This window comes from Osmerus eperlanus, chromosome 10 (genome assembly GCF_963692335.1).
Source record: "Osmerus eperlanus chromosome 10, fOsmEpe2.1, whole genome shotgun sequence".
NCBI classification, from domain to species: domain Eukaryota; kingdom Metazoa; phylum Chordata; class Actinopteri; order Osmeriformes; family Osmeridae; genus Osmerus; species Osmerus eperlanus.
The window spans coordinates 4,339,875-4,366,861 of NC_085027.1; the positions used below are offsets into that span (position 1 = coordinate 4,339,875).

The following is a 26,987-nucleotide window of genomic DNA, read 5'->3' on the forward strand; positions in this document are numbered from 1 at the left end:
ATAAAGAGGAACAAGATAAGTGAAATATCTCCTGCACTTTACACTTGTTATACCAATGTTTCCTGAGATGTGTCACAGCATGAAGTGCATTATTTCTGTGTTAGAGGTTAGATTAGGGGGTGTGGACCATGTAAATACTCCTCACTGATGGCAACATATGGCAATGTTTTTTGTATTTTTTTACCAAATTATCAACTTGTGACTGTGCAAATTCTACAGCCATCATGTTGTATAAACTTTAAATCAGTTTCACGATTAAGTTCAAAGTAGATATTGACCATCAACGGTAACATGTTATAAATCTTGTGCTTTATTCAAATACAGCTTTTTACATAAAAATATTTTAATCTTGAATGTATGAAAGAAATGTACAAAATCAAATGAAAACATTGATTTTGAAAGTGTTCGATTGCTTACATTAAGACAATGTTATTTCTATGACATCGCTCCATAAAAATGAATAGAATAATGTAGAAAATATACAAACAATTGTGAATTAAAAATCACGAAACCTTTTCAACCACATCATTTAGGTACCTGTATATCTGATGAAGGCATAATATGTTGTTCCCCACAACATAATAAGCACAAACGTTGAGGTAAGGACAAACTTCTGACCTCTGTCATGTTTTCATGTGATGTTGTCCTTGACATATCAGTAACTTTACAAAGTGCACACATGGCAGGGTTCAACTAGATTCATCTGTAAACCACTTCAACACATGTTCCTTGTTCTCTGCAACCCATTTGATGTTGGCTGTGGTCTTCTCTATTGCCTGCTCCAAGGCCAGAGTGCCTGAGCCAAAGCCAACATGGGCATTGTCTTCTTTGAACTGTTTTAACTGCAATAACAAAAAAGCAATCCATGAACAATCATAACATAATAGATCTGTATCATAAAATAAACCCCTGACTTAATATAAACCATAGACCTAGTGCTCATTGGGCTACAATGGTGAAAGTCCATGAGACAGTCCAGGGTGTCGTGCCTGTATACTTAAGTACCTGTTGAAGTTCAAACTCAGTTGAGAATCTCCTGCTAACACCACTGATTAGATTGGAGAAGGAAAATGAACCGCCTCCATACCTGGAGAGGAGAGTAATAGAGACAGAGAGACAGAGAGATAGTGTGTGTGTGTGTGAGAGAGAGAGAGAGAGAGAGAGAGAGAGAGAGAGAGAGAGAGAGAGAGAGAAGAAAGATAACAGGAGAGATAAATGAGGGTCATAAATGAATGAATGAATGCTGACATGAGATTTCAGTACTGTGTTAATGCACCTGCTAGAGTGAGCTCATTGGGAATCGTGATAACTCTCACTCACTGTTCAAAGATGTGCTTCCATTTAGCGCGAAGGAAATCCCAAGCCAAAGGCATCCCCACCACATTATTGGCTATGTACTGGATGGTAGAGGTGGCATCCTGCTTCCGAATCATAGCTGGATTCAGGGAGTACCCTAGATATCTGTTATTGCAACACAGTTCAACATCTTTGTTGTGTACATGCTTTGTGGAAGTACATAGTATGTGATTTTATTAAACCCTGAACGCAGTCTCAATTTACTCAAATACTGAAGGTGAATAAAAGGTTAAAATGCTTTATGGTGAGGGAGGAATCAGGACTTTTTAAGCGGTTGTGTTAATCACAATAAGTAGATTAGCTACTGCCTTATTATCTGTTCATGGATAATGTATTATTTTTCATTAATTTATGATGTATACAGTATGTGTTCTGACTGTAACATATCTTGTGTACTGATTACAGTCACATATCTATGATGTAGGGTTCACCTGATTGAACAACAGACATCTTTTGGCTGTGTGTTGTCTTCATTTTTCCCTTTTCACAAATACTTTCATGCCTCAAAGAGAGACTTTGCTGCTACCACCATGTGTTTGAACAGATCATTATTATTTTACTGTACAGCTGGTTGTCTAATACTTGTAAATCCCAAACCTAAACTTTTAGTCACACCATTCTCTCGGAAACAGACAACAATTTCCCCAACAGCGACTGGATCAATAAATCACAGGTGTGTATCTGAACTGCGCTGTACCTATTCAACAGCCAGGGTGCCTTGGTACAGGCTAGTGAGGACCTGAGTTTGGCAGCTTCAGTGGCCACCGTGGTTTTTTTTGACATGTTCCAGGCAAAGTCCCACTCCTCCACACCCCCTGCTGCTATGGCATTGCAGTACACCACCGTCTTCAGATTAGGATGAATCCTGTTGACACAATCTAATTAGATTATATCCCAGAGTGCTTTGTCTGATGTCTATCAAGGTAATTATTCTTTGTGCTCACGGGTTGTGGTCTGGGTCTAGCATCCACTGTCTGAACCAGCTTTGAGTGAGACTCCTACAGCCTTCGACTCCCATTCTGCATGCCATTGATATGGCATTAATCTGATTGTACCTAAATCATGAAAACAAGTGGGAATAGATTCAGGAAGGATCACACATAAAACGTTCATCATTTACATATACAACATACGGTAGAATAACTCACTGTATATCTAAAGTTTCAGGTAATAGATAAATATAGTACATATACTGTATGTGTGCAAATTATAAATGCTATAATTGATCTTTGTATCTATCAATGCAAAATATGAGTGTCTTTGATCGTACTGGTCATTGTGGTCTGTAGGTACTCTTGTCCAGTTTGATGTAATAGTTCTGAAGTGTTCAAAAAGAGGTCTAATTTGTTTCTTGAGGTATGCCTTGGGAGAAAATAATGATTTTAGGAATATTGAAGAATCCAGAACAATTTTATAGGAATACAACGACAGTTATAATGTATTCTAACTTTTTCTAATGACATTGACCATACCTGCAGAGACCCAAAGACCTCAGTGCGGTCAAACATGAGGATGTAGTAGTTCAGGTTTTTCAGCGCAGACTCCCATGGAATATAATCTCTTTCCTGGGAAAGATACTTTGTGGTTCTCAGAGCCAATGTTGTGTTGATCACCTTAGCCCTTAAGGTACGAACAAGGTTGGTTTAGTAATACAAGTAACTGGAGTAAGGATCTTGGAGGATTGTAAATAGATGTTTCCGCACCTGGCAAGATTGAAAGCATCATCTATTATCTGAGCACGGCTGAGTATAGGAATGACCTGCAGAAAAGATGGTAGGATGAAGAGTAATAATACTGTTAGAAAGTTTTGATAATAAAGGAATTTGCTGCTTTGGTAAGTTTGTCACCTGATGGTCTGTACTCAGTTGATTAAGCAGGCGTTCCCAGTTGTCAGGGTCGTAGTTTACTCTGTAGTATCCAGAAACATTTACGTTGGCCAGTATCCATTCATTTCCATTGGTCTTGAGTGGAGGGTAAGTGCCTGTTTGTACCAAAAATAAACACATAGCCATGACTTGTGCTGTTTTCATTTAAACATTCTGTTGATGAAATATTATCTGGACTGGGAAGGGGGGTGAGAGGGGAAAAGGGGGTTATGCATCCAAATAATTTCCTCCAACTTTATTTATTATGTGACATGAAGATTAAAGATACTGGCATTAGATACTGGCACCTGTTTTCTGGAGAAGCCAGTGTTGCTCACAAAAACCTCCTTTTTTCATCCATTTCATGGGGATAAACCAGGTATAACTAGAGAAAGAATGGAAATGATTAGATAGAAGGAAATCCAACCTGTTTTCAGTTGCTCTGTAATTTTTGGGGAAAAGGCAACCCCTTCAGTACTCTAGATCAACTATACTTGAATTCAGATGGCCTTTCCACAACAGAATCAGGATCCAGGAGAAAGTGTTTCTGGGTAATGAGTCCTGTGTGGGTGTCAATGGTGACAACAGGGAAGCCCATCTGGAGGGTCCAGCGGCTCATGATGTCCTGTACGGTGCATGGGAGACTCATGCCAGGAGTATTTCTAACTGCCTGTGAAAACGCAGACATAATCATTATCTTAAAGCAGCCCATATGTAGTCAAATAATGTCATTGTTTAATTTGTGTGTGATGTTCATCTTACTTTTTGAAGATGATCCCAAAGATCAGTGTACACAGTGTTGTTAAAGGCAAACTCATTCAGGTAGGACTACGGAGAGAAGGAGAGACAATTAACTATTTAAATTGTTTGGAGAGCTGTTAGTGTGTGTGTGTCCAGATTATCTAATGAATGTGTGACTCCAGTTAATTAGTTAAGAGTTTTGACACTCACACTTAGTCCTCTGACAAACACAGGCTCACTGAGAAACTCAGAAAGCATCTTAAGCACTGCTGCCCCCTGGTATAACACAACAGAAAGCTTGTCTTAAAATTGAGCAACTTATTGTGTGACGGTTCATCAACATTGTGCATCTTCTTTTATCATTTGCTACACCCACGAGTATATATCTTAGTAGATGTGCTGTAGTGGATGTGTGTAAGAGGACAGAACCTTGCTGTAGGAGATGGTGTTGAACATCTCGCTGATGTCAGCGGGAGTGTTCACCTCCTCCTCTCGGCGGGAGAGAGGGTGAGAGGATGCCAGGGCATCCACAGCAAACACCTTGTGGATGTCATTCAGTAAGATCTGATCTTTCTGTCAAGGGGAGGCATGGGTGAAGTGAGAGAGATGTCTGCACACACCATGGCTTCTTCAAAGAGAGACTTTCGAGATCATGTTTGCTAAGCGTTGGAACCTTGGTTGTTTTCATGACGTTTACTGAGAGTAATGAAGGTGGTGGATGGGTCTCACCATGTTCCAAGTGGGCTCTGCGTGGTCAGCACCGAGGTACTCCACATAGGAGGCAAAGCCCTCGTTCAGCCACAGTTCATTCCACCATTGCAACGTCACCAGGTTCCCAAACCACTGCAGAGGGAAACACCACACTCAGCTACCAGCAGACGTGTCTCCACAGGAAGGGATTTGAAATATTGCAACTAGCAGAACATACAGTACCATGTGAGCGAGTTCGTGGGAGATAACAGTCAGTACTCTTTCTTTGTTTCCGTTAGAGGAGATGGTTTGGTCGTAGAGGAGAGCAGTCTCTCTGTAAGTGACCAAACCCCAGTTTTCCATTGCTCCAGCATTGAAGTCAGGCAGGGCAATCTGGTCTGAATGAAATAAGACATTTCCCTGTATTCATTCATCTTTGTTCAACTCTAGATGTTTCCTCTACCAAAGGAGTTACTGTTCATCAGGAGGATGTGATTCATTAAGTGAGGAGACAACATGTTGATGTCATGTAACTTACCAGATTTGGAGAGCGGGTAACTAGCATTGTAGTATGTTTCATAAAATGTAAGTATTGGTCCTGTAACTTGTAAGGCATATTGTCCTTGTCCTTCCAAGATTGCTTTTCTGCGGGCCCAGATTCGAACCTGCAAAAGCAAAACAGATTTGTAGATTTCCCTCAGTGATAACTGCTAAATGTATCTTCCATGCCCTGTAACAACTAGATTTGTATTACCACAATTGGGCTGTCTTCCATTGATCCATCAATCATGGCAAAGTCACTGACAATGAACGCTAGTAGATACGTTGACATTCTGCTTGTTGGCTCAAATTTTGTTACAGTGACCTCTTTGCCGTCTTTGGTTGTGTTTGCAACATCTAGGAGAAGTGAGAGGAAAGAGTAAAACCCTTCAAGATGGAAAGTAAAACTAACTGTAAACATTATTACTGTCAGTTATTATGTTCTTTAGTTGTGCAACAGGTTGTGCCAAATGTTAAACTGCATTTGAAAGCAATGACCCAAGTACATTAACTAACCAGTCTCTCTTCCATTGGACAGGGCCACAGTCCCGTGATCATGGATAAGGGTGATGTTAAAGATTGCTTTCATTGCCGGCTCATCAAAACATGGGAATGCTTTCCTGGCGTACGTTGCCTGCATCTGCGAAGTTGCAACAATTCTGTAGATAATAGTCCAAAGTAAATATTAGAACACAGAACAAACATCAATCCACCCAATGTTTCAAAAGTTCACAACTAAGACTTAAAAATATCAAAAATCATAAACAATATCCACTGTAGGCCTACTTAGAAAAATAAAACATGTATTATTTTAATATATAATGCTTACTGTAAAATACATTAGTATTCTTACTTTTGGAGGCCGTCCTCAATGTATTCACTCCTGTAGAATCCTTCCAGATCATCGCTAAGCTCTCCTTGAAATTCTGTGTTAAGTACATAGATCTTTCCAACAGCCAGTTTACCATTTACCTGAATAACAAGGTATTCTGTCTTCTGTTGTAGCCAAGATTTTTGTATAGTAGGTGCCGTAGCTCCACCTATCCCAGTCAGTTTGGCATGGTGTCCTTCAAACATGGTCAGGTTAAGCTTGTTAGAGTGAATGAGGATCAGGTCTGTCTCCTTCACACACTTGAATACCACAGCCGAATGTCCTGTGAAGATGTAGAGGCCATCTGGGTTTGTCTGCAGTCGAGGCCACAGAGTTACATTGTAGGAGACGGGTGCTAAAGAGTCAGGCAGCCTGTAGCGGTCCCAGACTCCGTCATGGTTTTCTGGGGTTTGGATTGTTGGCAGAGGGGTGCTCCCCAGTGCTCCATCCCCTGGTCCACTACTGTTCTTGGCCTTTTCCTCATTATATACAACTGACAAGGCTATAATGGTGGCCAAAGATGCACCACCTAACACAATTCCTGCCAATCCAAATTTCTTGCTGATATAGTAGCCTTTCCCCATGTCCAGCCTCGGTCAACACAGATATGTGGATGACTATCTAATGTTTTGGATATTTCTTCACTCCTCTCTTTAGTTAATGGTTGATCTATGAACATGGCATAGTTTGTGGTGGCAAATAAGCTTTCTCCTGTATAATAGGCCTAAGGGAGGAGAAAGGAGAAATGAAGAAATTAGGAAATATTGCGGTGTAAGAACTTCATGACTATGAGTCTTTTCTATCCAGTCTGTGTCTAATGTTGTAAACGTTCATATGCACTGTACAGTTTCTTGGAAACCTGTGGGTTCCAACAAAGATGAGGCATTATGGACTCCATTTCCTGGAGTTGAGTAAGAGTACCAATGAACCTGTGAAAGACATGTTGCTTTAGGATTCACATCCTCTGCCACAATCTGCTGACTGTGAAAATAGTGTTTCTCTTTTGGGTAACTCCTGAGCCACCAGAAAACCAAAGAAACATTACAACACTTGTAGAGTCATCTTCTCTTCCTAAAGCAAGCATATGAGTCATTGACCACTAAAGAGCCGCTTTGATCCATGACACAGTACATCTTGTTGTAAAAGGCAGCATTTATAACTGATAAGATTATTTCATGTTCTGATAATGTCATAAAGCAATCTCTAATCTATATAACTCTATTAATCATATCCAGTACATATTAATTATTAACAATGATAAAGGCTTATTAGGCACAATACAGGTACATGAATAGAGATTCATGTTTAAAACTGGGATGCATTCATGTCATAAATCAACCACATCCTTTTTATTATACTAAGAAACCCGACCTATTGAACTTGAATTTGTACTTAATGTAGGTGTGATAGGCACAGCCTTCCTTCCACATTGCTTCAAAAGCACCCAGAAATCACTAGAAATCACAAACATTAGCTATGGTTGTTGGGGGGGAAATGGTTAATGAACTGGGCTATGCAAGTATATGATTCAGCAATTCCTGCTATTTGTAGCCAAAAGGTTAGAATGCCCTCAAATAGTATGCCTGATAACCTTTTGCTAACCTACCCTTAACATCTGGCAATAATGAAAAAAACTTCATCCAGTCTCTAGCTGAGACTAAACAAACTCGAGGGGTAGTTGTCAATGATCTGTTCAAACATCTCTCTGAAGAAACCAGTTAATACGAAACACACTGTAACCAACATGGTCCGGTTGGTTCACTGAGTTCACACACGAAAAAAAGGTTTTAAAGCGAAATAATGATAGTGGATACCCATTTGAGCATTGTATGTCATCAAAATAAAAATACAAGAATGGATGGTAGAGACAAAGTTAGTAAGAATGTGGGAATGTCTTTCAGAAATTCCTGCATTATTGTTTTAGACAATGATGGAACAACTACTGTAACATTCCATTTCATAGACTGCCTATGATCCCAACAATAAATATACAACTACCTAGATGGTAAGCAAGAAAACCTTAATCCAAAACATGTGACCTAACCAAGACAAAACAGAGGTTCAGGTTTGAGAGTGTGGGTGTTTTTCTTAAGAACAAAAGTCACAATACTTCCTTAGAAAAACAACGCAATGACAGAGGTGTGTGATCAGTGACCCAGTTGAACTCTTCTCACTCCTTAAACACCACATTTTTCTGCCCCTTCAGTGGAGGATAGTGTGTGAGTGCAGATATATCACTTGGTAGAAAACAGTGCTGAGGTCTCAGGATTCAAAGTTGATGCCCTCTGTGAACTCCCTATTAAACGATGAAAAGCCCAAGGTCACTCGCACACTGTGAGATGAGAAACTTTTGTCTGAATACTTTTCTTGTATTATGCTGCACACTAGTAATCAGTTTAATTTCACTATCCCCACAGGCCAAACACCAAAGACCAAATACAGGTCAGTTTTAGACATGATACTGTTTTTGGTTTTTACAAGTAGAGGGGAGAGCACACTATATAATGAATATTGCTGTTCTTGGACTGACTGAGCTACAAAAATCAAAGATGGAGTCAAGAAGTTCAAATAGTATTTATATCTGAATTTAACTGTGTTGTTGTCTTATTTTTGATTGATACTGTCAATAAACAGACCAAAAAATAATTTCTAATAAACTTCTGGGAATATTATTTGTCATGAGAACACATTTTGTTCATATATTTTTGTATGATTATATTCAAATGAAATATGTATATATATATGGCTGGTATAATATCCATCTGACAGCTTTGCTATTCTACAAAGAATTCCTAAATATGAGTTGTGTCCTTATCCTCGCTGTGTTCATGTCCTGTATGCAGTTTCCATAATGTTTCTAACAGAGGGACTAGTGCCTCAGAAAAGATCTGTTCACCATGATTTTTCTAGGGATCTGGATTCCAGGAAATCTGAGGCTTTTCAGAGTGAACTGATTGTAACTGTTAACACCTGGTGTTCCCGTGAAGCTCCAATTCAACAAAAACAAACATGTTTACGACAGCAACCGCTCACACATGAAACAGAATCACAGTTGCAACACATGTTGAACTGGTCAAATCTAACATGGTTCATCAGACATTTTGAGTTGTAGCAGAATATAGGAGTCAGTGAAAATCTAATTTAGAACACTAACAGTAAATCAACTACACTTCCCTGCAGCTAAGACACTGATACTGTCAATGTACATCACCTTAACTCAGTTGAGAATTATATTATTCAACCTCAAACACCATGCAGGTAATGTAATCCACAGTGCATAACAAAACGATTTCCTACTCCTACTATATGATAGAAAACAACCCATACCAGTTCCTGTACTGAAGTTACAGCTGGATATCCAATGCAAGTATGCCTTCAAAAAGAACATGAAGCTAAAATGATGTGGCTGATGTAAAGCATACTTAAGACTCTCTCCCTAAATTCCCATCTGTGAGAATGGTGGGGGCTTCCAGTGTTTCCTAGTACTACACTAGAAAGATGTGAGGAGGGAAAAAAAACACCATCCTACAAGGGCTTCAGTGAGAGGGGGAGTGAAAGAATGTATGAACGAACCAGTGATCTCACTGTGGTTAAAGATTGTAACCCATGGGAAGGAGAAAGAATCATGCCATATGGTACAAAATGTACAACTGTACATGTTCAACAAGTATGCAAGAAGACAGGACAGCAACTAGCTACTTCAAACAGCTTCTTTATTTTCAAGTATATTATAATGACTCTAACTGTATCATATGGCTGAGCCTTTTCACCAGTAGAATTCTGTCAACTGCCAGTTTTACAATGCAAGGAACCTTTATATAGCGCATGCATTTTAAATAACCTTTTCCTAGAAATGTTGTATAGTATACATTTGATCAAATTGATCAAATATTGTATAGTAAATACAACCATGGCCCTGGGTTGAATGCATATAATTGTCTAATTAAATGTCATAACATATAGTCTTTAAAGGTATGCTTGTTTTCTTTATTCAGCGATGTTGCATGGAGGTTTCAAATCCAAATAAATCTTTCCAGACATGACTAAATTGTATTTTCATAATTGTGTGGGCGACACTTAAAATGTATGGGAACAATGTCAATATTTACAAAAAGTAAAACAAATATATAACATATGTTCCACTTGGATTATAGTTAGTGTTGAAACACATTGACCTAGTTAAATATAAATGTACAGGCTTATGTCTGGATATGAGCTGTACACATATTGAGTACATTCTAATAAATCAGGTTAATTCAACAGACAAACGTGAGGATTGTTGTAACAAAAGCTGGAAACACAGTAATAGCTTTGCTGACACTTGGACAAATTATACAAAGAAAAAAGCTCAACAACCCAGCACACTGACATATGTGACCGCTCTTATGAAACAGTGACTAATTGTACAATGAACCACAACTGATTAACATGACACCAACTACAAAACAAAAATGAAATTTTTGCTGCTCTTTAAGTTTTGAAGCAAAACCTGCAAATGCTGTGCAAATCACAAAACTGGATAAATCTGAATTGAAATGTACAGGAAGAATTATGCTACATACACCTGCCCACAGGTATAAAAATGTACGAATGACTGCAGAAAAAGCGGTTACGGTTTCATCTTAAAGACAAAATAATCCATACTCTCGTTTCTAGAATATTAACATTTAGCCTGATTGATCAGTAGCACATTACTTCTTCGGAGCAGACTGGGAGAGGGGAATCTCTCCTATGGCCCGACAGCATGGCCTGCTGTTCTCTCTGGTCAGAAGGGTGACAGGCTGGGAACTTTGATATTGATGTCTCCTATATTGATGTTACGTGGCATTTCTGGGAGGTTCATGTTCTTCACAGCTGAGACAGCACGTGCCGGAGCAGCAGAAAATCCCCCCTGAACAAAACCACGAGGGATTAAAATACACATGTTCTACGCAAGAAAATACCTACATCATCTGGGAAAAGGTTAGCCTACTGTTGCCAATGAAATTAGTCATTGTAAATCACGCATTTTCACTGATGATGACGGAAGGGGAGAAGGGGTTGACGAAGAACAGGTGATACGAGGCCATGCTCACCTCTGACTTTTCCATGCGGTTCTGTAGTTCCACTTGGGCCACAATCTCATTCATGTTGGTCTCTAACACCATACCACCCATCACTACTTCCTGCAGAATGTAGTGTACCTGAAAATTGAAAAGATGATCAAATTCCAGCTGATAGGGATAGAAAGGCACTTGTTGATTTGTCAATATACTACTAATACTAGGGTTGTTTTTAAAAGTTGGAATTACCAATGCTTGCACTTGAGAGCACTCACTGTCCTGGGTAACACTAAATCCCTTTTCAGCAGGGTAATTTCTTTCCATCTTACCGCCACAAGGCATTTATATTTTCTGCAGCTCAAAGTACTGACTTCAAATACTGCTCTCGAATACCACTGGGCCACATGACTTCAATTTCCTGCCGAGTTCAATTAAATCAAGATGGGTTTTATATGCCCTCCTCAGCCCTTTACTGCTGCCCACAACTAGGTCATCAAGGCTGTGTAAGGAAGAGTAAAAAAAAGACAGCCTCTATGAGAAGCAAATTGTCTAAAATATATATATATATATATATATATATATATATATATATATATATATATATATATATATATATATATATATATATTCAATAGTTAACTACTGTCATTAACCTTATCTCTCTGAACTCTAGAATAGCCATCCAAATCTTAAGATTAATGTTTCCATACAGTAATACATATATATAATGACATATTGGTTTCTTGATTTGAAAAAGATCAGATATTTAGAAGAGATGTGGGTTGGACCACATTAGAATCCTTATATCCACACAGCAAACTTTTTAGGATGAGAGAATGTATTTTATTTATTTGACCTCACCTTATCCATATGAAATATAAGGTCCAACTCGCAGACATTTTCAAAGCATTTATCCAGGGTCTCCACAAACACCTGTAATGATAGACTATGTCAAAACCATGCCTTTAAAATTGGAATCAGTTGCAGTTATGAAACTGTTATTTAAACTCCAAAAATATGCATAACCGCACTGGCTGGAAACAACTCCACAACAACCTACAACCCAATATAAAAATCTTTGACTTGACTTGAAAAAGACTAGGATTGTATTTAAGCAGATTTGTATATTGCCTGGAGCAGCAATGGAGTGAAACTCACCTGTATAAGATCAAGAATTCCAAGCTCACTTTCTGAAGAGTCAACGCAGAACACAAAGTAGAGTGTGGCATAATGTCTGTATATCAGCTTGTAATCTGAACCACCAATTAGACTGCAGAGAGAGACAAAACAAAGTTAGACTGCTGTGATCAGTGATAATGTATACATTTTAATATGAAGGCCTTTCATCTAAGCAATGAATTTCTTGATCCGCAGTCACCTGCTCTACCACTGAGGTACAACCATCCTTCTCAGCAGTTAAATGCTCATTAACTATACAATGTGTTCTCTTTCTCATATCATAGTTTCTGGTTAGTATGATGTCATTCTGAAAATCAAGGCCCAAATTAAAAAAAACTTAACCCCTTGCATCCCCCTACTTGTCTGCTGTTCCTTGTGTGCACACAAAGTTTCTAAATGTCCACAACAGTTGTTATTTAAAACTAGGCAAACTCAGGATGACTTGGGTCAGACGGCTGAGCGGTTAGGGAGTCGGGCTATTAATCAAAAGGTTGTTGGTTTGATTCCTGGCCGTGCCAAATGACGTCGTGTCCTTGGGCAAGGCACTTCACCCTACTTGCCTCGGGGAGAATGTCCCTGTACTTACTGTAAGTCGCTCTGGATAAGAGCGTCTGCTAAAATGTACTATCAGTACTGTGTAAACACCACAACTCCACTGCATTTGCTTTTATTGAATAGTTTTCAATGGAATAGATAAAGGCCTTTAGATGTTGATATTTAATGGCAGTGCAAATTGTTTAAGTCACTGTACTGCTCCCTTCAACTTGCCCTTGTCTAAACCAAGTGCAAGAAGATTATTTTGTTTTATTTTAGGTACGACACCGTTGCCAGATAGCTAGACTAGTATAGTAGTGTGGAGAGAACTGTTGCTGAAATGTTCGACACATAGCCAGTGTGTTAGCTTCATAACGTTACCGTTTGTTCGTGTGCAGTTTAACTGTTGGTTTGTCTATCTAGGAGCTGAAAGATTGTTAGTACTGTAGCTACCTTCCGCCCTCCAAGAAGTTGCAGACGTTGTCATCCCTTTTAGACACCAAATGGAATGTCTCTCGAATGATCTGCTGCTGCAAATCTTCCGCCTAAACAAACGAGAATAATAGCTAGCTTTATGTCTAGGATTGCTAGTTAGACAGTCAAAGCAAAAGCTTAAATCAAAGATGAATGACTAGCTAATTAGTTAGTGCCATCTAAAGAAACGGTATGATAGCAAGCCAGATAACTAGGGTTACTTTAGCATTTCGGCTAGCACGAAATATCTGTATCTGTTCCAAACAGATGGATAGTTCCTAACTAGATAGTATATCTGTATCTGTTCCTAACACAGTGTGCGATCACATAATTCCTAACATCATATCATCGGTAGTGTGCAAAGCTAACGTTAGCAAGCCTGTCGTATTCACTTGGTGGACAAAATCATCGTCTATATCAGTACTCACAAAATATTGGTAAAATCGAATGAGCCGTGGTTTCCCATGGTTGTTAAATATTAAAATAGCTTTGATCATATTTCACTGATAAGTAAGATAAATTCAGAAGTCACAAGAGATGAGTTGTTAGCTAACTGTAGTAGCTTGCCTGACAGCTGGCGGATGTGTTCGGTCGTTTCCGGTGTTTTGCTCCCAGATGCACCCCCACCTGAAAAAGCACGCCCTCGCGGGAGCGCGCGCACATACCACTCGAATCAAAAAGCATTTCAGGGCAGGGCTGTGTTGTGTGTTGCCACGAAATGCACCCCCTTCTAACTTTGACTAGGAAACTTCCACATGCATGAAAATGGTTGGTTATTACGTTGCTGTCACCAATCCACTCCAGTCAAAAACACGTGTTATTTCTTAGAGAAGCGAAGACAGAAGGATGCGTTTGTGAACTGGGCTGTATATTGTAGCATGAGGTAATGAGAAGTTTTCTTAAATGCTTACAGGGACCCCTATTGGTAAGATAGGAAACATGCATGTCCGAACTTTTAATATAATAAATATGTTGGTATCCATGCCGCAACTGTTTGTATGTAATAGTGTCACGTAAAGACAGACCGTGTTATTAGGTGAAAAGATTATCTGTATGTGGAATTAGAAGTAATTGTAAAAATCTCCATATTTTGAATATTTATTAATATACAGTATAAATAATATTTGAATGATATTGTAAGTATTCAACCTTAAATTGTATTGTTTTCAGTACACACAAAAAATCAGGATTTGACACAAAAAAGGAAAAACAAAACAACAACAATGTACTCAGATGTATTGTCCACAATTTTCTATTGAAAACATGTTCATTAGGCTGTGAACATCTATTATTTTTCCCTGTTTTCCCCAAAATTCCATTCCTCCTGCATGAGCACAGTGAAAAACAAACAGACGCTCATTAGCATGTGTGACCCATTGATGGTAAACACGTGTATTTCCACATGAGTGCAGTGAGAGAATTAAACCAACAGAGGCGGTCAAGGTATGTGGGCCTGTCCGTACTTTTATGAGGATTTAACAAATGGAAGTGGACAGGCACAACATTTACTGGGCAAAAGGGGGTCATGTTGGTACAGTGTGTACTTGTTGAAGGGTGACTCACTGTATTTGTAGTCTTGGGTGGGCACTGATATTCGGTTCATTTTCTTTTTTCGTGCGGTAATTGCAGGAATGTGACGGAAGCTTAACTCGCCTCGCCAGAGTTGAGGTAATCGGTGGCGTTCAAATAATGCTTTTGTGCTCTTCTCTCTGATGAAAGAAGTTCATAATTATGGGGATAATCAAAACTGTCAGGGATTCTTCAACGGGACTGCTTTATCTGGCTTCTACTCTCTCACTCAGCATTAAAGACCACCTACAGTCAGAAGTATCCTGTCTCAGTTCCTCTTTTCCTGCTCAAATAATCAATAATCAATAATAATTAATTGAATTAAATTCATAATACAACAAGGAAAATTGTAACATCATTTTATGAATTTTACATGGCATCTAAAAATTCTGATTTTATAATTAAAAAGATTAGAATAGCCTACATCTGAAATCACCCTGGTTAACGTAATTGGCTGTTGGTAACATCCCAATGCCCAACATCAGCCCAAAATGTACAGAAAGATTCAATTTAGGAAAATATCTATTACATTGTATTAGTAGTATTATATAGTTAAGCAGTATTCAAATTGTACTGCAATCATCCCTTATAGATTGCTTCTTGACCTTAACCCTCGTGCTGCCTTCGGGTCACATGACCCAAAGGTTCATAACGAACCATTGTTGTGTTTACCCAATTTTACCCAATACAAAAACAAATAAAAATAATTTTCTTTTAACCATTCCAATGTGGGGGGTCTGAGACAGCCCGACAGTTAAAAGAAAATGCTTCACTTTGTTTTTGTATGAGGTAAATTTGTCGCAATACGACGGTGGGTCACAATGACTGATGGGTCAGAATGACCCGAAGATAACACAAGGGTTAACTGGTTTCAATCATAGCCTAGGCTACTACTGCAATCAGTCACACTACACATCTAGAAGAGAGTTTGTGCTCGTGGTAGTCCAACGAGACTAGCTGGTTGTTGGCGCAATCTTGAACGCTCATGCCACAAGGTGGCAACAGTCACAATAACATTGTAAAAAGCAGGACAACTGTTTTTGCATCTACTCTAAACTGCATAACAACTGATTTAATAAATAAGTAGGCCTGTTCATATATTAGGCTATTGAACACTTTTGATGCACATCAACATGTCGTTGCGCATGATTGGCTGATGACTAGGCCTATACATTTGAACATAAGATTGCAAGGGAATTGAAATCAAGGAATCAACATTCCAAATACTTTTCAGCTCAAATTACCGAATTAATCCCAAATCGCTGTAGATCTAAACTATCGTGGTGAACATTAACTAAACATTTAAGGTCGCTCTAAAGTTCACACTATTTCTTTGTATTTTCCATAAGCATTTCAGGTAGGCTACATAGCTACATTTATTTATCGGTTGTTGCTATAGGCCTACTTATTCATAGCACAGCATAATTAACCAATTTTACATTAAAATGTGATTTGCTTTTGATATTCTGTGTATCTTTCACAGTAGTTCTCATAAAAAGCTATGGTTTGGGGAATTGGAAAACAATCCCAATACTGGAGTTTTTTTCCCAGTCTTTCTTTCCAGCCTTGTAGAACGTAGTCTGTCGTGTGAGCGACTGAGAAATCGAGCCTTGTTTACAGCGTTGAGCCTACGGAGCAGACGAGGATGGCCACAACCACACTGCAGACTGAAATATGATTTTAGCCAGAAGATAGTCTTAAGTCAACGAATGATATCAGATAATGTACTTCGAGTAGACGGATACATTGAATTATTATGTTCTCATGTGACCAAAGTGGATTCAGTTTGAAATTGTGGTCTGACTTAATGAGCGTGTGAAGACGGAGGAGGGTGGGAGGCAGATAACGGTGCAGTTGTTGAAACCATTTTTGTCCTGGCGGATATTTCGGATCAAACGTCGTGTCCTACACTCTGGGAGGGTGTTTGCGTTTTTCTTCATTCACGTGCGAGGAAAGCATATGGTCCTCATATCTGAATCTGATCGCTTTTTGACCATCAAGGACTGTTAGAATTTCATTTTAGCTTGTGAGGAGCCTTAACGAGCAAATTGCCATTTGTTTTTAAGAAATGGAGTCTGAAGATGCGGAATACCAAGGGGTAGACATTTCTACCGCATGTTTTTCTAAAACATCTCTTACATCAATTGGTAGTTCTCAAGAATGATCAAATACTGATGTATTATTATGATCATCATATACTATCTGCCGAAGAAGCCAAATCTCAAATTGTCTGCTGGATTGAGTTCACCCTGCAGCGGACTCAAAGAAATTCCGTAGCACATGAGAAACATTCGTCTTCTAGGTTGCCTGCGTGTTGCCAGTCACTTTCTGGGATTTTCATCTTCCTATTGCTACTAGCCAGCTACAAGTTAATTTGTGGCACCGACAGGACATTGGGCAAGGTCCCCCCCCCTCCAAGAAATTGACTTTAAAACAGTGAACATACGTTCGTGGACCTTTGCGAATGTCCAGAAGTGTCTGTCTTTGGCACTGTTAATTAATCGGGTTATAAATTAACCTTTTAATTTATCAGGCCGGGAAGGATTTATTTTACAGGAATGAGGTCTTGTACAGAAAAGGATCATTTGACCTTGTTTTGTGGTCTGTTGTTGTGCGTCTCCACGATCTGCCTTTGGCCCGCGAATGGAGAAAGTAAGTGAATAATGGCTAGCTACTACTACTAGCTAGCAGGCTTGCTATCGCAACTAGCTAGTTATTCCCTGTTTGGGATTGGGAACAGAAAGATAACCTTAGCAAGCTAGCAATGCGCCTTTCCTCAGCTACGTCCTGAATCCGTTTAAATACCATAGTTAGCTAGTACAATCAATGGGTTTGTTGTTAAATAGCAATTGCTAAAACAATCCAAACCAACACATGGACATATTTGTATTCGTTTTAATGTTATCATTTCTCAAACATGGACTTGTAGGCTACACCAACCATGCTCACAGCCACGCACCGCCACAGACTTAGAAGCTCGTGCCGGGGAAGTCGCATTGGTAGAGCGTTGTTGTGCTTGTGATGAACATAGATCATATGATGGGTACCTTTTACTAAAACATTTATATAATGAGATCCACAACGTACTTTAACCGAGGTTGTATAAAAGTCACTAAAATATGCTCGCAAACGCAACATTTATTGAATTCACAATCCAAACCTTTTTTATGTCGGTGGTAGCTATAGGTAAACTAGAATTGTATTTAACAATTGTATTTGTGAACGATTGCAGTACCTCATCACATGATATCAAACAGCACGTCGTATAAAAACGAGACAATACTTTGTCCCAACGTTTTGCAGTGGTAGCCAATGAGAGTATTATAGGGATAGCTAGCTTTTGCAGCAGGCTAGGTTGATGCAGGTAGACGGCCACAGGATTAATGAATAGAGCCTATATTTGCTCGTGCAGACTGCACATGGACGTGGTGTATTGTAACCTACGCATGGACTGCGTTCCTGCAATTCAACTTTCCAACTTTGCATTGGCGTGCGAAAGTTTAATAAGTTACATTAAGAACAAGCGGGGGGGGGGGGGAGAGGGGGGGGTGATTTATATTAAATAATAATTTTATTGTGAATGGGAGTGACCTTCAGTTGCATGGCAAACAGGAGTTGTCAGTTTTCTAGTGTAGCCTGTGCTATCAAGCCAAGCGTTTTGTGGTGTTGCATGGGCAGCAATTGACCAAGACCCCAAAAATCTAATATGCAGAATATGACCTTAACTCTTGACCTTTTGTAGTGGTGTCATTCACAAGTATTTGTTGGGGCACAGCACAATCTCAGAATATTAGAACCAACCAGGAGAACAACACTATTTAATTTCTGCTCTTTTGGCTTTTCAATTTCATTCAATTATTATTTTGTTTAACCATCTGGGTGTGGACCTTGAAATGTTTGATTTAGAAAAGTCCTATCAAATAAATGCATACTCCTTGATGCACAAAAGGGATTTTATGTTGGCCATGCTATTAAAATGGAGGAGATATAACTTTGGAAGGTAGGACTAATTGTATTCAATTGAAGAAATGGGCAGCATTCTTGACAAATAGTTGATCTCATTGTGTCTAATTATTATTCAGTCTTCAAAACCCTTGTAGATGTGCGAACCTGTGTGTTTTACTAGGTCGGTCGGAGTTAAAACATGCAATTTTTACCTCCTTTTATGTGTCACCACAAAATTTCCATTTTTCCAAGTATACTGTAAACAAGCCTCCCCGATTCATCCAATTCATAGTTTGTGGAAAAAAGACCAGGCTTTTAAAATAGAACATGTAAAAATACATTCACAAGCAAAACAGAGTTGGTTCTGTTGATTGGAAAGAGTGAGGAGTTTGTGAAGTGTGTGTAATTGGGTTTTACTGTTAACCCTAGTGGTTGCCGGACAGTCTGGCAACAGCAAGGCTCTCCCATTGAAATCCGAAAAAGTTTATTCTCACTTTGGCACTGGGCAATGTAAAGATTCCTTGTGTGGCTATGTGTGCCCAGAGCTGCTCATGTCTGACTTATCAATTGGAACTTGAGAGTGCAATTAACTGAAAGTTCCTACACAAAGTCAGATTTAACTGATAAACTTCTTGGCTCAATTAAGATATGTGTTGGTCTTATCTGAGCCTGTAAAGCTGTTTCACAGCATTCCAGCAATGTCTGACAGCCTTCTGAAAACTTATCTAATGTAAATATGTGATTTGGAGGCATATACATGCAATAGAGATGGTCTGTTTGCTTAGCAGTGTGAATGGTTAAGGAGAGGTGTATTTTGACCTCACTTTCAAATTCTCATAATCTCAGTAATGAAGATCGGCCTCATCCTCTTGAAAGCCTTCCAAAATGACATGCAGTGAAATTGCAGGGGGTTAAGATGTTTGTCTGCTGTACAGAAGTCACTCTATCACCCCTCTCCCCTGTAATTTATAGGTCAGCAAGTGTTGGGTGGCATCAGCAGGCAAAGTGTGATGACAGTAGGTGACGACAAGTGGATGGTGTAGAAAGGGACAACAACCTTACTAGCTTTACCTGGATCATGTCAAATGTCTGTATTCAAGAGGCATTGAAGGCCTACTTATATGTATGATTCCAGCAATATTTGTAGAATTTCATTACAATTTTACTATTTGGCCTATATTGATTGTCAAGTGTGATAGTTGCCTATGCCTCAAATTAATTATTAAAAAAGTATTTGCTTTGTCATAGGACATAAGAATGAGTGCACAGCGAAAATACTGAAAACTTTTTCACAAAATAGATATGGTAATCGTGTAGATTTATCTTACGTAATTGGAGTAGGGAAACCTTCATACCCATAGTACATTCACACATTTGAATTACTCGCTCGTAATGAAAATAAATGCACAGGCAAACTTGTGTGCAAATGACCATTTCTTCTGTTTATAGCAAGCGAATTCCGACCTGTCGTATTACTACTACCCAGCTATGTGTATGTGTTATTCTAATGTTTTCTTTTTGTTTATCTCCTGTTCAGTCTGTGGTCCCGGCATCGACATTGGCAATGACATCAGAGAATTTAGTCGGTTGGAGAACTGCACGGTGGTTGAGGGCTACCTGCAGATCCTCCTCATTGGCGACAAGAATAATAATGCCAACCAGGATGTCTTCCGAACCCTCAGCTTTCCCAAGCTCACAATGATCACCGACTACCTGCTCCTGTTCAGGGTGTCCGGCCTGGACAGCCTCAGCACGCTCTTCCCCAACCTCACCGTCATCCGAGGACGCAACCTTTTCTACAACTACGCCCTGGTGATCTTCGAGATGACCAGCCTGAAGGACATAGGCTTGTACAACCTGAGGAACATCACCAGAGGTTCCATCCGGATCGAGAAGAACCCAGAGCTCTGCTATCTGGACTCGGTGGACTGGTCGCTTATCATGGACGCTGAATTTAACAACTACATTGATGGGAATAAGCAGTCCAAAGAATGCGGGGATGTGTGTCCTGGAATCAATGAGGACAAGCCCCTTTGCAAGCAGACCAACTTCCATAACTACAGCTACCGTTGCTGGACGTCCAACCACTGCCAGAAAGGTGAGTTTTCTCATATACTGTTTATGAAGACTTTTATTTTGTAAAAACCACAACAGGCAGTTCTGCTCTAACCCTTGAGAGATGCTGCTAACTGAGATGACCTTCACAGATATTCAATGTAAATACATATTACATGTTTGTTTATTAGCCCTACATATACTGACAGAGCTTATTGGAATGTTCGGTACTTAATACAACAAAATATTTAGCGTGTGGCTTATTCAATAAATGGGTTGCTCGTATCATGGGGTGGGGGGATTTGTCACACGTAGAATATCATGTTTGAGTATTGTATTGAGTACAGCATGCAGAGGGTGAGAATATATTTGACTGGGGTTTTCATTTGTACGTTACCTGCCATGCTTGTGGAAAGACAAGCAGTTGGCACCCACATGTGTCTCCAGTTTGGCCTTAATCTGGTGATGACATAAACTCGCCAGACTTGGAGGTTTCAAATCTGTCTGTCTTCGCACTCAAGGCCCACATACTGGTGGGAAAATATCCCTCAGTAAATTGGAAATCGTTCAAACTTGTCCCCTGAACACCTTTTTGACCTCACCTCTCGAAACAACACGCATTCAATAAATGCTCTCAACATCCCGAGTTGTAATTTAAATATATTTTTACAAATACAGTGCTTCCTTTGTGTTCTGAACAGTATCGCCATGCGTAATTGTAAGGCAGAGTTTCTGGGTACATGTACAGCTTGAGCCTCTGTAAGGTCAAGAGGTCATGCAGCGAGGCCCCCTCTGAGCAGAACATAGCATGCAATCCAGACAGTGGGGAGACAGTAAGGAAAATCATGTACAAATAGGGCTTATGTGATTAACGACCACTTCACCTGCTGAACGTTCTAGCGTGTCAATACACTGACCACTGAAGACCCGTTAAGGAAGCAATTCTGTGCATTCTATATCTGTACTGTCCATCTCATGTTTTTAAGCACGGCTGAGAGACAGTTTTCACTCATGCCATCAGTTTGTCTTGAACTGATTGATCCGGGCCGCTCGACTAATAAACCAAAGTCAACTCCTTTCCTTTGTCGTGACTCCTTCCGGCCTGCCTTCTCCAGAATTTACATCTTATCAGTAATGAAAGCAACTTGGAAATTACAAAGGAGAAATAGCAGGGCTGTAGGCAATGTAATGGAGACCTAGATGAGCCCGTAGCAAATGTTGCACCCAAAGCACAGGTAAATTGGGACCATTTGTCCTAAATGTGGTTTCTTACTTGGTACGTGTCCATGGGGGATGTTCATATATTCTTTGAATTTCTATGGGTTAGGATTGAACCTCCATCTCAGCCTCGTGAATTAATTACTCTCTGCATTGTTGCGCACTTCTTTTTCACGCAACTCTGGTCTCACCGACTTCCAGGTAAATTGTGTTAAGATTTTCCATTTTGCCCGGAGATTTGACCGTATCCCGGAGCCTTAGATGCAACCCTGGTGCATCCACAGTTCCAAAATCCCAGCCTTAGGTGCTTGATTGCCCAAGTTCTGTGTCGTTTCACACCAAACAGATCTGGTTTTACCCACTTCACCAACAGTGCCACAGCCTATTATGTTTGCAGCCTGACTGTTTTTACAGTCGTGTTATATTTTTGTGTCGTTATATTTTTTAACCCTTGTGTTATCTTCGGGTCGTTCTGACCCATCAGCCGTGTGACCCACCGTCGTATTGCGACAACTTTACCGCATACAAAAACAAAGTGAAGCATTTTCTTTTAACCGTTGGGCTGTCTCAGACCCCCCACATTGCGAAGGTTAAAAGAAAATTATTTTTATTTGTTTTTGTATTGGGTAAAATTGGGTAAACACAACGATGGTTCGTTATGAACCTTTGGGTCATGTGACCCGAAGGCAGCACGAGGGTTAAGTGACGAGCCAATTTAGTATTGTCGTGGTGAGTATAAACAGTAATGAGTTTTAGATCTGCTTCTTTTAGCCTCACTCATATGACCATCAGCTATGGAGAAACAGAGGCCGGCTCAATGTTTATAATTGGTGGGATGGGTGAGGGTGGCCAAGTCCCTTCCTGACAGTGTTGTGGGCAAAGTAACGGAGCTTGGTTTCATCTAAGGGATGGTTTAGCAGTAGATGGTTAGGTTTGCTTTGAAGGAAAAATGCTCTAGCAGTTCCTCCCCCTTCATATAATTGCCTTGTTTTTCCTAACACAGATGTTTCTTCAAGGGCATGTGGTAGTTTCCAGTCAGTCTGGACCAGAGCAGCACTCACTCTGCTGCCTCTCTTTAACCCTTGTGCTGCCTTCGGGTCACATGACCCAAAGGTTCATAACGAACCACCGTTGTGTTTACCCAATTTTACCCAATACAAAAACAAATTAAAATAATTTTCTTTTAACCTTCGCAATGTGGGGGGTCTGAGACAGCCCGACAGTTAAAAGAAAATGCTTCACTTTGTTTTTGTATGAGGTAAATTTGTCGCAATACGACAGTGGGTCACAATGACTGATGGGTCAGAATGACCCGAAGATAACACAAGGGTTAATTACCCTGCCTGAAGGTTTCGTCTGCCAAGCCAGGGCTAGGTGACATTTCAGGTAGTGTTTTTCTCAGGTAGACCATGATACCTTTTCAATATTTCTGTCTAAGCAACCTTTTAAGATTTATTTTTTGTTGCATTGTTGGATAAAGAAAATGGGAGTTTGTGTCAAGATACGTTAACCTATGCAATGTTTAAATGCAAAGCTCTGGTGAAAAAGGCATGTTGTGTGCACTTTCAGACCAGTCAGTTACTGACAGGAAAGGATTTCGATGATGTCTGCTTGGCGCTCTCTCCTGTCATATTTGACTTTGTTTCCTATTTCCTCGCTGACACTCTCTGTTCATCTGCCTTTATCAGGGAACTGATAACGTTTGATGATGGCACACTCAACTAGCTACTCAATTCCAGTACTGTTACCACCTTCCATTAGTGTACAATTTTGTTCCTTTCTTTGGAGTTTAGAGGCTGCCTTGTGGCATAGTAGCCATGTTTTGGCTTGACAGATTTGTATGTCTCTTGCTAACAGAGTTGTTTACTTGGTGACGGCCTTGCTGACATTGCATGTTGGTGTTTTCAGTCTTGTGACTGGGGGCTGCTGCTGGACTGGCCTGGTCTCCTTCCCTCCCCCCTCCTCCCCCTTGTGGCTTGTGCTGCTAGATGTGAAGGAGGGAGGGGGCAGTGGCCACACTGAAAAACAAACCAGAATGACTGGTTGGCAGGTAAAGGGATAGGCTCGAGCTGTTTGCAGTGCCCCTAGCCAGTGGGGAAACACAACTGCCAGTCCACATGAACTCAGTCAACTCCATCCCTCCATTAACCTGGGCCCTTCATCCCCTCCACTCCTCTACACACTCTCTCCCTGGCCTGTTGATACTGACATGGAGTCTCCCCCAGTGTTGGGAGTAGGCAAATGTGGCAGGGGACTGGGAATGAGGCCTTAAAGACCACTCAGGCAGTCTGGCCTCAGTGCAAAGAGGAAAGCACACAGCAACTAATGAAGTGGCCCTGAGTGATCCCATCCGCTTGGCACCAGGGGAGCAAACATTCAGCTAAAACGGAAACAGAGATAAGGGGAGGTGGGGAGTGGTCGAGACCTCTGACAACAGAATGAACCTCCCATTTTTATTGCCACCATTAATTTGGCTAAATGTAAAAGACTAGGTTTCAGCCTCAACGGGCGATACAATGATGAGACGCGGCTATTGTGTCTCTGTCTCCCTGCTTCTCTTCTCCCACACACATCATTAAGTGCTCCTCTGGTAGTGATAAAGCCTTCTCCTGAGCTGTTATTGTGTCTGTGTCAGAGTTATTCAATGCCAGAGTCAAGGTCACAGCGACTGCTTAGGAGTGTATCCTGTAGTAGTCCTGGCCTCTTGCTGACCTCCCCCAATGCAGGCAGGGTTGCCGAGACGACTATGGCCTCTATTCCAAACAGCTTGTAGCTTTGCTCATCTGTTTACTTCTACGAATGTTCAGTACAGACTTCATATCTCATCTCAAGACGTCCCAAAACAAGACAGAATATTTACTTTTGCCAAAAACTAAGGGACGGAAGCTGACAGGATGTTTGGTCTTTTCAAAATGGGAACGATTTTGGCCAGTATATTTGTACCAGTTGAGTAAGCTTCTTCAAACTTGCAGAAGCAACTGTCAGCTAGTGCTGTGTTTCTGGTAGTTGTAGAGGGAAGAGGAAGGGGTGACTGTCCCTTTAAGTGGGCATATAATTAGGCAGGAATTCCAGCTGGCTTAGTCATTGCTGGATGGGGGGAGCATAACGGGGGGTAGAGCGACGCTCTCGGCCATTACAGGGACCATTGACTCGCTCTGTCATTGTCAAAGAATGTGTGTGAAAATAGTGGGGGTGCTCTGGAGGGGTGTTGGAGCGGTGTTCGAATGTTCAGTGCTGATGGTTGCTGCGAGGGGGGCTGCAAAGCGTGTGTATCGTGTGATCTCGGGGGCGTTAGTAAACCCAAACAGAATTCCGAGCTTCTGCCCATACATGCAATGGAATGGTCTCAGCCATGGAAACAGGTGAGGGTGAGAAAACAGGATGCATCTTAAGATCGTAACTTTGTGTCCCTGTGTGGGTGGGTGGGTAGAGGGAGGGGCGGGGTGAGAACCACCTGCAGCTTCTTTCAGCGATAGAGAAGGATGACTCATATACGCTTCTTTTACCTCACCTTTTTCTGACGGCCCTGACAAAACTCTGTTTGGATTAAATTCGGCAGAATGTTCATGCTAGCTGTCTTATCGAGCTTCCATCTGGGCTATGTTCTGAAGCCATCATTTCAGATTATGAGCAGATATGGAGTTACGGTTGTGTTTGCACAGACACAGAGAGAGAGCTAGGCTATCTAAACACACACTGTGATTCTCCTCCCTGCACTGTGCTCTGGTGGTGCGCGTGTGTGAAGCAATTAGGTCTGGTGTGGAGCTGCATGCTGACTAATGTTGCAGGGAGTGGTGATTCATCCAATACTCACAGCACTCATTCATAAAAATCTCCAGAGTACAACTACTACTAGGCAACCTCTTCCTTTCCCCTCGTGCTTGCTGGCCCCTTCCTGTGGTGGATTCCTTTCGGTCTCTACTAAATTTTAGCAATGATGGAGTTTCCTCCCCTGCCAGACAGACTCAGTCTATGCTGTCGGGGTGTACGCTGCCCCGGTCAGCCAGGCCAACACCACCCCCTCTCTGTCCTCCCTCCTCCCACTATGTCTGGCGAATACCAGCCCGGTGACAGAGGGCAGTGCGATCAAGATGAGAAAGCGTAACTCCCTCGTGTGAAAAAACGTACATTTAACGCCTTAAAATTCATCACATACAACGCCACTAGGATTAAACAAGTGCAGAATTTGTCACTTGCAACACAAACATGTTTTAGGAAGTGTTTTACTGGACAACCATTGTCAATTGTGTTCACTACAGAGCTTAGTTGTAAGTCCAAGCTCTTTTTTTCATCAAGAGACTTAAAGCTGCACTTGGTAATAATATAAACTGAATTCAAATATGAGAAAAACGGCAACCCCAATTCTTGTCCAAAAATTAGAATTTGACCAGTGGCACAAAGCCATACATGTTGGTAAACAACTCTCAGAGGGTCTCATTAGCTTACACAACATGTTTATAGTGGTTAAAACCTTGTATTATTTGTTTTACTGTAGACTACTTACCTATTGTACCTTTTTAAGTTGAGTTACGTCTTTTGAGGTTGGGATCTTAACCAGTGTTTTGTTGTTCAGTGAGTTTAAGTGGAGTTAATGAAGTGATTCAAAGAATACCATTGAAGGGCAATGGAGCCAACCTCTCAAGTTCCTGAGGGAGTGTGTTACCCGGGGCACACGGGCGATCAATCGCCAGTGCCTTTAAAAGTGAATTACTCTAAGAACTTGTTGTTTTAGAGACCACAACCCACTTGCCTAGCTGCAGTGCTAAACCTCCCACTTTCTTATGCTATTTATTACTATTTATAGGTGCAATGTACTGGCAGTGAAGCTGAACTCAATAGGAGGAAGGAAGTCAGATAGCTGTAATGGTTGACTTGGCAGTCAAAACAAAGGGTTTCAACCCCCCAGGT

General features: G+C 40.6%; 3 protein-coding genes across 4 annotated transcripts in view; 1 reads left to right on the forward strand and 2 right to left on the reverse strand.

Moving 5' to 3' along the window:
* Positions 1-277: 277 nt before the first annotated feature.
* Positions 278-9,521, reverse strand: LOC134028546 (aminopeptidase N-like). Its single transcript, XM_062472168.1, has 21 exons — positions 9,391-9,521; positions 6,046-6,787; positions 5,709-5,851; positions 5,407-5,549; positions 5,191-5,317; positions 4,896-5,050; positions 4,692-4,805; positions 4,392-4,535; positions 4,173-4,238; positions 3,984-4,049; positions 3,716-3,891; positions 3,530-3,606; positions 3,204-3,337; positions 3,060-3,115; positions 2,829-2,976; positions 2,627-2,718; positions 2,301-2,411; positions 2,054-2,221; positions 1,321-1,461; positions 1,006-1,087; positions 278-842 (listed from the first exon to the last, which is right to left on the reverse strand). The coding sequence occupies exons 2-21, from the start codon at positions 6,645-6,647 to the stop codon at positions 690-692; spliced, it is 2,898 nt and encodes a 965-aa protein (XP_062328152.1). The 5' UTR covers positions 6,648-6,787; positions 9,391-9,521; the 3' UTR covers positions 278-689.
* Positions 9,522-9,759: 238 nt separating this feature from the next.
* ap3s2 (adaptor related protein complex 3 subunit sigma 2) lies at positions 9,760-13,992 on the reverse strand. Of its 2 annotated transcripts, none has more exons than XM_062472195.1 (6): positions 13,860-13,992; positions 13,272-13,363; positions 12,264-12,375; positions 11,967-12,038; positions 11,139-11,246; positions 9,760-10,954 (listed from the first exon to the last, which is right to left on the reverse strand). In XM_062472195.1, the coding sequence occupies exons 1-6, from the start codon at positions 13,974-13,976 to the stop codon at positions 10,829-10,831; spliced, it is 627 nt and encodes a 208-aa protein (XP_062328179.1). In that variant the 5' UTR covers positions 13,977-13,992; the 3' UTR covers positions 9,760-10,828. The 2 variants fall into 2 exon arrangements, with proteins under 2 accessions (XP_062328179.1, XP_062328180.1); XM_062472196.1 differs by having other exon boundaries at positions 13,721-13,899.
* A 2,502-nt stretch (positions 13,993-16,494) lies between these two features.
* Positions 16,495-26,987, forward strand: part of LOC134028545 (insulin-like growth factor 1 receptor) — a 62,232-nt gene continuing 51,739 nt past the window's right edge. Inside the window, exons 1-2 of the mRNA XM_062472167.1 lie at positions 16,495-17,513; positions 20,344-20,904. Coding sequence (XP_062328151.1) covers positions 17,420-17,513; positions 20,344-20,904 — 655 coding nt within the window. The 5' untranslated portion in view covers positions 16,495-17,419. The remainder of the gene's footprint in view (positions 17,514-20,343; positions 20,905-26,987) is intronic.